Genomic DNA, 13,284 nt, shown 5'->3' on the forward strand with positions numbered 1-13,284 from the left:
GTAAGCATCTGTTTGGGGGGAGGGAGAGGTTTGGAGCCTATCCCAACTGCACTTGGACGGAAGGCATCGTACACTCTGAATAAGTCGCCACCTCATCGCAGGACCAACAGAGATAGACAGACAACTTTCACACTCACATTTACAAATGAGGGCCGGTTTACCGTTACCAATCAGCCTATGACAATGTTAGCTAATTGTGTGTGTTTGCTTGCTGCCAGGGCCAAGCCTCACGCTACATTTTCCTGAATAAGTTCCGCAAGTTTCTGCAAGAGAATGCCAGCAACAGAGGGGTATGATGAGCATTTGGCGCTATTAAGTCACTCTAATCATCAGGCTAAACCTCATACTTCTCTGGGGAGATTTATGTGACCTGGAGATGCTGAATCCTGCATAAAACATGTGTGTGTGTGTGTGTGTGTGTGTGTGTGTGTGTGTGTGTGTGTGTGTGTGTGTGTGTGTGTGTGTGTGTGTGTGTGTGTGTGTGTGTGTGTGTGTGTGTGTGTGTGTGTGTGTGTGTGTGTGTGTGTGTGTGTGTGTGTGTGTGTGTGTGTGTGTGTGTGTGTGTGTGTGTGTGTGTGTGTGTGTGTGTGTGTGTGTGTGTGTGTGTGTGTGTGTGTGTGTGTGTGTGTGTGTGTGTGTGTGTGTGTGTGTGTGTGTGTGTGTGTGTGTGTGTGTGTGTGTGTGTGTGTGTGTGTGTGTGTGTGTGTGTGTGTGTGTGTGTGTGTGTGTGTGTGTGTGTGTGTGTGTGTGTGTGTGTGTGTGTGTGTGTGTGTGTGTGTGTGTGTGTGTGTGTGTGTGTGTGTGTGTGTGTGTGTGTGTGTGTGTGTGTGTGTGTGTGTGTGTGTGTGTGTGTGTGTGTGTGTGTGTGTGTGTGTGTGTGTGTGTGTGTGTGTGTGTGTGTGTGTGTGTGTGTGTGTGTGTGTGTGTGTGTGTGTGTGTGTGTGTGTGTGTGTGTGTGTGTGTGTGTGTGTGTGTGTGTGTGTGTGTGTGTGTGTGTGTGTGTGTGTGTGTGTGTGTGTGTGTGTGTGTGTGTGTGTGTGTGTGTGTGTGTGTGTGTGTGTGTGTGTGTGTGTGTGTGTGTGTGTGTGTGTGTGTGTGTGTGTGTGTGTGTGTGTGTGTGTGTGTGTGTGTGTGTGTGTGTGTGTGTGTGTGTGTGTGTGTGTGTGTGTGTGTGTGTGTGTGTGTGTGTGTGTGTGTGTGTGTGTGTGTGTGTGTGTGTGTGTGTGTGTGTGTGTGTGTGTGTGTGTGTGTGTGTGTGTGTGTGTGTGTGTGTGTGTGTGTGTGTGTGTGTGTGTGTGTGTGTGTGTGTGTGTGTGTGTGTGTGTGTGTGTGTGTGTGTGTGTGTGTGTGTGTGTGTGTGTGTGTGTGTGTGTGTGTGTGTGTGTGTGTGTGTGTGTGTTTTTGTACAGCATCCTACAGCTCTGTGCCCTCCAGAGTACATGGTGTGTTTCCTGCACCGGCTCATCACAGCTGTGCGTGCATGCTGGGATGAAGGCAGTAGGAAGAGTCTAGGTAGCACCAACAGTGAGGGTAAGAACCACCCTTTAAATATTGCCATGTCCTCAGTAGGGATGTAATGGTACTCAGGTGTCACACCGGACCGTTCGGTCTGCCATGCACGGTACAATCTGCCTCGTTAGACCGCGGCCCTGAATGTGTGTGTGTGTGTGTCTGTGTGTCTGTGTCTGTGTGTGTTGGTGTGTGTGTGTGCGCACGCGCGCGAGCAAGTGTGCCTGTCTATGGTAGGGATACCTACAGAGTACGGTTGTCCCGATACCAATATTTTGGTACCTGTACCCAAAAGTATTTTAATACTTTTTAAAATAAAACACCACAAAAAATGTCATAATTGGCCTTATTTGAACATAACATCGTATGATATATTAAACATGTGTTTCTTATTGCAATCAAAGAAGAATTTGGGCATTAAACAAGATAGTGAACAAACGAAACAACTTGTCTTAAGGTAGTAAGTAAGCAAACAAAGGCTCCTAATTTGGCTGCTGACATGTGCAGTCATTTCCTACATTATTATTTCATCACAAATATGAGGGACAAGCGGTGTGGTAGGATGTGCTCTTTATTGTCATTGCACAAGTACAACAAAATTAAATTTTTACAGCAAACCCCTTCAAGATTAGACAAACAAACATAGTACAGGTAGACAGAAGGAACGGTGATGGGTCGCCACTTAACGGCGCCCCGTAAAAGGTGGGGAAAAAGGTAGACGCTGAGGAAAGATAAGTAAACCAAAAAAGTCAATCTCAGACTGCGCGCCTATGGGGTGGGGTGGCGTGTTGTACACTGGGGCCTAGAAAAAAACTTGATAGCCAATAAGCACACATAAACATTTTACACAGAAACCACAAGACTTGCAACATGATTAGAAAATAGATTATTGATTTACTTGTTCATTTACGGTTAATATCGGCTTACTTTCTATTTTAACATGTTTTATCTACACTTCTGTAAAATGCAATAATCACTGATTCTTCTGTTGTTTGATACTCTACATAAGTGTTGGGGGATACTACAAATGTTGTTATTAATCCGAAACCAAGTACTTACAGGGTCTTAAATTGGTCATATTCAAAGTTCTTCTGTGTCCAGGGACGTATTTCCTGACTTTATAAACAATAAAAAAGACAAATGATTTTGTGATAATAAAAAATATTGATGTAAATCATTGTATTATCGTCTATGTACTATCGTAGTAGTAGTATCGTACCGTTACAGTCAATGTCTGTGTTTGTAGACCCACCAATGGCATTTGTTTACATTCAGAGCGCTATTTGCTGTTAGCGGTTAGCGGTATTGTATCCTCCTATGGTGTGTTTTGCTATTCCTCGTCCTGTAGAGATGATACTTGTAAAAAAAACTTAGTTTATTTGTCGCCATGGTGGTGAGGAATAGTAATTTAGAAGTAGGTAAAACACTACCAACTGCAAATTGACGTTAGTTGCTAGCTAACGGCTAACAAGCGCAAGAGCTAAGCACCTCTTGCAGAGCGGCGCTTCAGTGTTTATAGCTTCAACTTTATCATTAGTTTTTAAGCCAAAAAGAGTCCATTCACCATCTTCTATTTTCAGACTGTTTCCGCTTGTTAGTACTTCGTGCGTTGCCTAACATACGCCTCTGCTCCTTTTACCAGCATTGTCACGATGTGACGACGGCGCGCGGTCATACAGTATACACCTGTCATATACTTGTTTTTTTTGTCCAGCTGACTGCAGTAATTATGTCACGCTGTCATAGCGGCTGCCTTGCATAAAAAAGACGGGTATCGATCTTATAATCATCTTGTAATAATCTCAAATAAGAAAGCAACACCACACAAAAGTTTGGAACCCAGCAATATTTCCTCCTCAAAAATCCCTCAAAGTCTTGCACGCTAGTAAGAGTTATTGTCAATTTGTAGTGAATACGCTTTACTCACCTGCGCTTCATCAACTGTCCTCGTAGCGATCCAGTAATCCACAGGCCCATATTAATTCACTTTAAAAAGTAAACATTTTAAATTATAAAATTATCCATTAAGTTGCTCTTCTGAAGCAAGATAACATCCTCTGACAGGTCGCTTGTGCGTCGCGTTTGCGTGGCAACAAAACACACCCTGCTAAAATGCACACCCACCTAACATGCTAATTGATTGTATTGGTATATACTATATATTTTATATGATATATCATGTAAAAGGTCTGTGTGCTGCACATGAATGCCATACATAAATACTATTTCCAATTTAGTGTAATTGTATTTAATAGAAACACAGTGATGGTTCTGTGTGGTCATTACAAGATGATGACATAACTGCATTGTATTTTGCACTGCAAACATAGTTGACTTCTTTAAGACTTAAAAAGCAGGTGTTGATAAAATACTTCCCTGCTGTGAGATGTTACATGATGTTGGTGGTGTACAACCTATTGTGGTAATATAAATGGGAATAAAAAAATGCATTTTTCACACATTTATTTTACATACATTGTATCTTTCGGACCATACAGCGCACCGGATTATCCGGCACACCGCCGATCAGACGGTTTATTCAGGTCTATGTTTATACAAAAGGCGCACTGGATTATAAGGCGCATTAAAGGGGTTACACAGAATTATTTTTTTAATTTTTTTCTACATTTAAAATACTTCCTTGTGTTCTACATAAAATGTAATGGTGGTTCTTTGGTCAAAATGTTGCATAGATTATGTTTTACAAACCATCTTCAGGACGCTTTCTGACCATCCGTTCAGGATGCAGCGTTTTGTGGGCGGTCTTATTTACGTGGCTCCACTTTGACAGCGTCTTCTACCTGTCATCTTTGTTGTACCAGTAGTTTTTAGGTCTTCCGTAGCGCATTTACTGACAAGTTAGAACTGTACGCTATTTTGTATTGGAAGTGGCAATAGCTGAGGATGAATGCCCCACAACAAGAGGACAGAGAAAAAGAAAGAGCTTATTTACTACGCAGTTGGCATGGACTATAATGGCGAACTCGCGCACATTTTTGGGACTTCTGCAGATCCAAAATATACATCAGCAGGTACCAATAGGTAAAAAAGTTGGTTTTGCATAACACTGCGAAACAAAACGGCAGATAATGTCTCCTAATAGGTGCCATTTTGGGATTCTTATAGCCCTGTGACGAGGTGGCAACTTGTCCAGGATGTACCCTGCCTTCTGCCCAAAATGCAGCTGGGATTGGCTCCAGCACCCCCCGGGACCCTGAGAGGGACAAGCAGTAGAATATGGATGGATGGATGGATATACACACCATAATAATACCCGTATGTTGAAGCACAGCACGTATGATTACGGTAGCCGTAATGCGCCAACAATTCATAGTAGCTTACCAAAGTCATACTAAAACATATTTAGAGATTTTTGAGGGCCGTGTGGAATGTTCTATTATTCTCAATGAAACATCAAAAATTTAGGCTTGCTTGCCAGCATCATCTTGCAGTCCACACTTATCTTTTATATGTGACTGCCATCTACCGGTCACACGTATCATTACACCATGGTTGGTCAGCACAACCAGAATTAATACGTATATTAGGCGCCGGGTTATAAGGTGCACTGTGGATTTTTGAGAAAATGAAAGGATTTTAAGTGTGCCTTATTGTCTGAAAAATACGTTCGTACCGACAAGAATACCGATTATTACAAGTTTTAATAAGGAATATCGATATTGGTATCGCGAGCGTAGAAGTTAAACCACAAGATTATGAAGGAACTGCAACTCCAGTGAGACACAGCGTTTTACTGACTGCTAGAACACATTGTGGTGTGTGCGGAAATTCCGCCCTCAATGTGAACTTGCAGGGCTGGAAGGATCAAGAGAACATACATTATTGTGAGAAAAAAAAAAAGTTTTATGTCTAAATATTTTTGTATCACACTTTTTGTTTGTGCTTGTTCTGAATCAACTCCTCAAATGTAGCATGCACTGAAAAACTCTACTGACACTATTTGTTCAAATCATTTTTGAGTTTTTGGACAAAATATTTTTTTTACTAAAATGATCATTAAACTTTTTTTGTGTCAGTACACTTTATTTTTACACTACCTTGAATTCAAAGTGTACATTCTGGTATTTTCATTAAATATAACCTACAGTATTTGAGTTTTAAAAAACTCAGTGGTGAAAAGCTTTGATGTATAAAGTAATCAAGGAATAAAAGGCCATTTACTATTTGAAAGTGTTGTTTAATAACTGTTAATTTGAAAGAAAAGTAATACAATAGTATTAAGTACACCACTGACACTTAGTTTATTGCGTATTGCAGTTTTTGATGACAGGCAAAATAACGAAAGAACTTTGAAAACAAAACACAAAAAAGGGTCCGGACCATACCTCAGTGTCTTCTTGTTGTCTAACAACCTTTGCAAAGCTCTTTTTAGTTTGTCTGTATGTGCAATGTTTTGCACAGCACCGCAATATGGTCGTTTGGGGTTTACTCGTTTACATAAATTGCCATGATGCAAAATGTAATGCTTGCATGTAGACAATTAAAACAGAGCTGTTTGGTTTGTATCATAAGAAATGTGCGACATTAGCTCATATTTTTAAACCTTATTTAACAACATTATTGATTTTCTGGTTGGAATGTGATTTTTGGTACTAGATTCTAATTGGGTTGGTACAGAAGGGCCGTTAAAAGATTTTGGACAAATAATAAGGCTATCGGGATTTTTTTATCTAGCTCACCGTCTTAGCTATGACATCGTCGTCGTCAGCAGGTGATGCTTGATTTCCGCTTGAGGGCTTATATGTTTAAATGTGTGTGCTCACTTACCTAAAAGACTGAAAACTCAGCTCAAAGCAATATTTGTCCCAAATTAGTTGCGTGCAAGGGAGAAAACAACATAGAAGCTATGCAAGTACTATTGTAAGTATTAGCAAATGCGTAGCTATGGAGTGAAATTACTGCCAAAACTCCACAAACACAAAAATGTTACATAAACACACAAAAGGATTTCGCAAGTATAAAACATTTTCTTCAAGTTAAAAATAATTTGAAAGTAGAAAAACTATTTTCTCGAAGATAAAACAAATTTATTTTGGCCACTGTTTTGCCACTTTTGCGCGATTCTTCGCTTCTAAACAGCAGCATCCATAATTCGCACTCTACAACAATGGGAGGTGCTGCTCAGTCAATTTAAAGCAATACTGATTTGCTGCAGTGCATTCAGCCAAAAATAACATCTGAATACGGACACCACTATGATTACGCCCACAACTCTTTCACGACAGAAACGTAGTAAGAAGTCACATGTAAAAAGACAGCAAATCGATGAAATACGGACATATTTTCTTTTTCACTCTCAGGCCACTTATACTACGACAGTCAACTTAAAACACACACGCGCTGGCCTGGTTACACACCATGAGATACAGTATCAAACATTAGTTCACAGACACGCAAATTGGATGACAGATGCGCAGATTGGGATATGCATTTGCCAATAATTTTGCTACAATATTACTTCCATAAAAGCTGAAGGACAGCAGCATGTTTGACGGCTTTATTCAGACAAATTTCCTACAATTCTTTGACAATGGCAAGTCATGTTGAACAATGTTAAGTATGTAGTTATTTACTCCGCTAATACAAGTTCCTGTCATTAGCTATGTGCACATGGACGCATTTAATCGGATTAAAAACCTAACAGGAATAAAAATGCTTCATGTAAACATGCCATTCAATCACACACGTTCGGATCAAAATTTCAGTTCTGATCGAGACGGGTTGTTTATGCCAATAGTCATTCAGATTGTAGAGCATGAAAACACATCTTCCAATTTTCAGGTTAGAATTATTCGTACTGCGCATATCTTTGATGTCAGCTATAATTTGGTGGTGAAGCGGGGACTAAATTTAATAATCTAAGAATGAAACAAGTCTTTCTGTGGCAGCCCAAAAAACATCTTTATGAACACCAAATTACATTTAGTACTAATGAATATCTGAAGAAAATTGTATTGGTATCGATAAAATCCTAACGATTTACATCCCTACCTATTGTCATTGGTTTAATTTCTCACAGCAACAGAAGCTTGTGCGTGCGTTTTATACCAAGCAAAGGCGATTTAAAAAACACATTCATAATGTTACCTAGGTTCCATGTACAGTAAGTGTAATATACATGTCCACAGTCACCGACCGCCTATAAGCAAGAGGCAATACACAACAAATCTTTAAAAAAAAAAAAAAAAAAAGGACGGCAAGTCTTTCTGTGGCAGCACTAATTGAATTTTGGCGGTCTAGTATGGATAACTGAATGTATGGAAACTTTGGTGTCTGAGCACCTTCTCAAGAGCAAAGAGCAAACCAGACTAAGTCCTTTGCTTGATCTGCTCCTGAATGTTAACTAACGCTGTTTGGGTTTGTGAGTTCCCATGGTGCTCCTTACATGTCACCTTTGTCTCATTTCCTATTCTCTTCATGTCTCCCCTTCAAATATTCCTCCCATGTCTTCCTGCTTCAGCCGCCTACGTCCCTCCCCAGATCTTCTACAACGGGAAGGTGGACTACTTCGATCTGCAGAGGCTCGGGGGGCTCCTGTCCCACCTCAAGAAAACACTTAAAGGTCAGTTTGTCCTCACAGCCAAAGTCAAGAAACATATATAGCAAGACCACAAGGTCCATATTAGACAAATCATCACCTTTTTTTTTTAAGAGAACCCTGATAAGTGACACATTTCTCCGCTAGAGGGCGTAGTTGCTTTGTGTACATGTAAGAACAAACTCGGGTGACAATGACAATTGACTGCAGTAATCCTGGTAATGGGATTTTCATTTTTACATGAAAGATCGGAAGATGACTGTGGTGGTTCTGATGTTGTCTTTATCTTTAAGGACCAGTCACAGCAAACATTCTTTGATTTTTATTATTATTATTATACAGGATAGATGGTAAAGTCACTGTTGATTCCTCACAGTTGGTGTTGTTTGAGAGCTCCTTATCATCCTCTCCAGGAAGATGTTTTTCCTCACTGTGTCTCATCAGTTTTGGCGCTGCAGGAATCAGCTCCTGATTAACATCCCGCCGTTAAGCGGTGTAAATCAGCGGCTCGTTCATCACCGCAGTGGCGCTCTGAACCTACTGCTAACTTGGCCTGAGCTCATTTATTGATTAGCCCACTTTTCAGTATGATTGAGCGCCACACGCATCGTCAAAAGTAGGAACCGGACCGGCTGGCTAACGAGCACGTCAGGCGTTGTAGTGCCATAGAAGTGTCAATGGTGTGCGTATTGGCTGTAGCCACCGCATGACTTGTAGAAGCAAACAAATGTTTGTCACCCACACTTTGCCTTACTGATAGGTGTGTTGCTTGAGGAGATGTATTGATTTAGAATTGGTCTGGCTGTTGGAGGAAAAGGTCAATTGGCACTATCAGAAAGAGAGACAAGGAGTAGTTTTGTCTTCCCAGAAGAGTGGAAGCTCTAAAATTCCAAATTTTCTCCACTTTTCACTTCCTGTAGCTTTCCCAATATATATGTTATTACAGTTTGGACCCACACACATATTATGGGTTAATGCTTTTTTAAATTGGGCCCTTGGCAAGCTGGGTGACAGCATCATGAATCTCTGCGATGTGAAGATGTTTTTTTGTTTTCCTCCAGATGATTTGGCGAGTAAAGCAAACATAATCATCGACCCTGCAGAGATCCAGGCTACGTCCATGGATGACCTGGACGAGGACGAAGAGAGCGGAGCGGCTCAGGTTAAACCCTTACATTCTTTGCTGAAGCTATTATTGCACAGTAAATAATGCGTTCATGTCTTATTAAGAGAAAGCAGTTGTATTAACTTTGTTCGATCAGATGTGATTAAACATGATCAGGAGACTCACATTCTGATTGACTTACCGAAAAAAACAATCACAGACCAATCCATAAATTCTTGTGCCTACATTTAGCCAACTATAGAAGGCACCATGCAATGTAAACTAATCAGAGTAAGGCGGGTATTTGTGTCTTTATTTTTTACACGCACCTCAGCGCAGTGTTGTCAACTTGGCGACTTGCTTGCTAAATCTAGTATCTTTCCAACTCCTCTTAGTGACTTTTTTTCTCAAAAGCGACTAGTTTGGAGACATGAAAGCACATAACACTCTAATGTCTTGAGCGTACAAGCGGTGCTGCCTTGAGCCTTTGCTCTCGGGCCCTGTCTACTGAATGTCTACTTTTAGACAGCTTGTATTTAAAACACATTTCGTTGTACTTTTAAATGCAATCACAATGAAGTCCATTCCATTCTCGTCAGAGCAGAGAGGAGCCACTGTTTCTGCCTTGGTTGAGTTTTATCACTGTCTTAAAAAAAACAAAAAAACCCTATCATTCATGTCAATGAGACAGTCAATAGATTTGCTTCGTTTGTGTATATCACAACGATTCATTCTTTTGTTCAAGTTTGATACAAGTTAAAGTTGAACTTTGTAGAACAAAGAAAAATACAACTAACCTAAGAATCAACAGAAACAACTTTTTTTCTTTTAGTTTATGGATTGCAATGCCTTGAAGTTGATAGTTCTACTATTTGCTCAAAATTAATACAGGAACCGCCTCGCCTTTTTTGTATATGTGTCTATTTAAAAAATAAACACATGACATTGTTCTGACATGATACGTTTAATTTTCTTTTCACCATGCAAAGCTTCCATCTGCATCGTATGGGATCGAATCACATCGTATAGAATCGTATAGTTTTAAAAAGTATTGTTAGTGAATCGTATTGTAACCCATGTATCAAGATTCATATCGGATTGCTCTCCTGCTCCTTGCAATTTTATTGTAGATCATAAATCATGCATCTCACCTAGAAAGTAGATGGCTGACGATATAATCCGACAAGTTGGGGCACTTTGACAGCTATTTAAGACCTGGAACTGGCAAGAATGACACGAGAAGAACTTGTTCGTCCCCCCCACTCTTTCACACCGTTTCTTCGCGAGGATTATGAGACATTCTTCATCTAAATTTATGAACATTTTAGCAGTAGGCATCCTAATGATAGCAGACCTTATTCAGAAAGTGATGTTTTATTATGTTTGTTGGCTCTCAAAAAGCCTGCAGTGAGCAAAAATCAGTTATGAAGAAAAAAAAAAGCAAACGTTGTGATGCGTTTTTTTAATTAATGCGCCAGGTATGGTTAAAATGATCCAAATACGCAAATATTAAATGTTATTATAAATGTACTTGTTACTACATTACATTTATTCTTACATCATGTATATAAAACCCTAATGGAGGTGTTTGGATGTTCTTTGGGGGGCTTTATAGGCTAAATTGAAAGGCTCCATTGTAAGTAGACTTTTGATCGCATTTATTTAATATTTAGAATGCATTAAAAAACTAACATCCATCGTCGTTCACTTTTTTTGAATTTTGCCTATCATTCACAGTCCTTATGTAAGACAAGAACACATTTGTTTTTCTTTTTATATGCCTTCTAACATGAAGTAAACGCTGGCAAAAGTCAGCTAGCAATGGAGTCAACTGGAATCGATCCATCCCACCTTTAAGGTGTTTTAAAACATTTTCAAACACCTCCATCAGGGTTTTATATACATGCTGTAAGTATATACCTTATCGTAATAACAGGCACATTCATGTAATATTTGGTCATGTTAAGCATATGGCGCCGCATAAATTCCATAGACTCATCACAACGTTCACTTTTTCCTTCAACAACAACACTGACTACAGCTCACAGCAGACTTTGAGAGAGACAACAAACTTAATAAAACAAACACTTACTGTACAAGGTCTGTTCTCACTGGGATGCAGACTGATGGGATGTTCATATCTTCTTGTTTAGATGAAGAATTAATTCTAGTCCTCGTGACACGTTAAAAAAAAAAAGGTGGGTGCATAACCAGCATCTTTTTGTGTCTTTCACGCCATTCTCGGGTCTAGTCAAAGTTGACCAACATCTCGGTTTATAGCTACATTCTTCTACTATCCAGGGGAGAAACATGATTTATGGTCTATAATTAACTTTCACCAGCTCAGAGGGGAGAAAGCAGCTCACTGGCTCATGATGTCAATAAAGTAGCATCTCTCTGTGACTAATACGCCGCTAAAAGTAGGTTCTTAATATTAGCACTTTCAATAACAATATTACTAATACTTGGTTGATATTCAGGTCACAAAATGTAAATGGAGAATTGTTGGCGCTTTTTAGATATTTTTAGTGGGTTTTATGGGCGCATTAGATGCAATGGCGTCATGGCTACAATTAGCTCCATTGTTAACTGACTTTTATTTACAAGTTATAATAATTTACAAGTTAGAATAAATTAAAAACAACATATGTGTTCTTGTCTCTCATAAGAATTGTGAATGATAGGCAAAATTCCAAAAAAGTGCAGTGCCCCTTTAAGTAAAGCTTTCAATGAGAAGGGAAGGAGCTTCTCCCCCTTCAGGCTGTGAGGAAACACAACAAAAAGGTTAGGATAAAGTATTATTTTCATCTAATCATAGTATGTACATAATAACACCGACATGCAACAGTGACATAAATGCTTTTTATATGCAGTCTGAATGGATCAGCGAGTGTGCAGATGTATCTAATGATGTGACTGAGTGAATCTATGTATTTTTTTTTTAAAGTTTATTTTCGACCATGTCTTGTGGAAAAAATAGTGGTGACCACTTCAAGATATATATGTAAATAGTGTACATTTTCAAAAGATAAATGATGATACTTCTAAAGAAGGTGGGGTGCGGTTTCATTTGCAGTCTGGGAACGCCTCCAGAATTGAATATCTTGCAAACGTGTTGTAAAAGTGACTGTGGGACAACATTTACACCAAAGCATATCGAATACATGTTATCTGGACAACAAGGAAGTGTTTTAAATGGAGATTTTAACCATCGTAGGTCCCCTTTAAGTACAGAAGTGCACCAATTGAGACACCGCAACCATTTCTATATGTTTGTGTTGTATCTCTTTTTGCCTCCTGCTGACCATCAGAGGCCGTTTGGTGCGGTGGCGATGGGCGGAGCTCTGGCGAGACCCAGCTGGCTGAGCTCGCCCACCCTGGGTCGAGCCAATCGCTTCCTCAGCACAGCCGCCGTCAGCCTCATGACCCCTAGGCGACCCCTCAGCCAGCCCGAGAAGGTCAAAATTCGCACCCTTGCTGTGGAGCATAGGACCGAAGAGGACAGTGAGTCATTTCACATTTTCAGCACACAGCCGGTCTCTCGTTTATTAATTTGTCAGCATGGCATCATTTGTCTCTATGGAGCGATGATGTGATAATGATTTGTTACCAACGCTTCCTGTCTGGACAGGAAGCCGACAAAGGTGTGAGGACACAGAGTGGCAAGATGCCTTCTGGAGAAATAACAATTAAGCGTCTCCTCTCTGTCTCTTTTGTCCGCCGCCTCAAGTCGAGGGTAGCCATGGTAACGACGGCCTGTTGCTCGGACGACCCCTGGAAGAGTCGGATCAGCCAATGGCAGATAAGTCCCTGCTGGAGATTATTGATGGCATTGTGATGATGTACAACCTGAGCGTTCATCAGCAGCTAGGGAAGGTATGTTAGTTTGTTTCATAAGACAAATAATAAGGATATAACGGTGTTTTTTTACATTTTGTTACCTAGCATCCATTTTAACTGTTTACACTGCACACACATTGAGTAAAAATATTGTCTGCTCCTCTAAAGAAGAGCTCTACTGTTTTCCATTAACGTCCCCAGTGTACCTGTGGCTGCATATGAATGAGCACACTCACAGTATCAAATCACATGCACATAGGCCAGAATAGGA

At 40.0% G+C, this 13,284-nt stretch overlaps 1 protein-coding gene across 2 annotated transcripts in view; it reads left to right on the plus strand.

Annotated features, from left to right (window-relative positions):
* The window catches only part of rnf123 (ring finger protein 123), a 67,204-nt gene that overhangs the window by 17,512 nt on the left and 36,408 nt on the right, over window positions 1-13,284 (plus strand). For both annotated transcript variants that reach the window (XM_061923756.2, XM_061923758.2), the window contains exons 19-24: window positions 219-290; window positions 1,410-1,530; window positions 7,991-8,092; window positions 9,130-9,230; window positions 12,485-12,677; window positions 12,904-13,049. In XM_061923756.2, coding sequence (XP_061779740.2) covers window positions 219-290; window positions 1,410-1,530; window positions 7,991-8,092; window positions 9,130-9,230; window positions 12,485-12,677; window positions 12,904-13,049 — 735 coding nt within the window. The remainder of the gene's footprint in view (window positions 1-218; window positions 291-1,409; window positions 1,531-7,990; window positions 8,093-9,129; window positions 9,231-12,484; window positions 12,678-12,903; window positions 13,050-13,284) is intronic.

This window comes from Nerophis lumbriciformis, linkage group LG28 (assembly GCF_033978685.3).
Source record: "Nerophis lumbriciformis linkage group LG28, RoL_Nlum_v2.1, whole genome shotgun sequence".
Lineage (NCBI taxonomy): Eukaryota > Metazoa > Chordata > Actinopteri > Syngnathiformes > Syngnathidae > Nerophis > Nerophis lumbriciformis.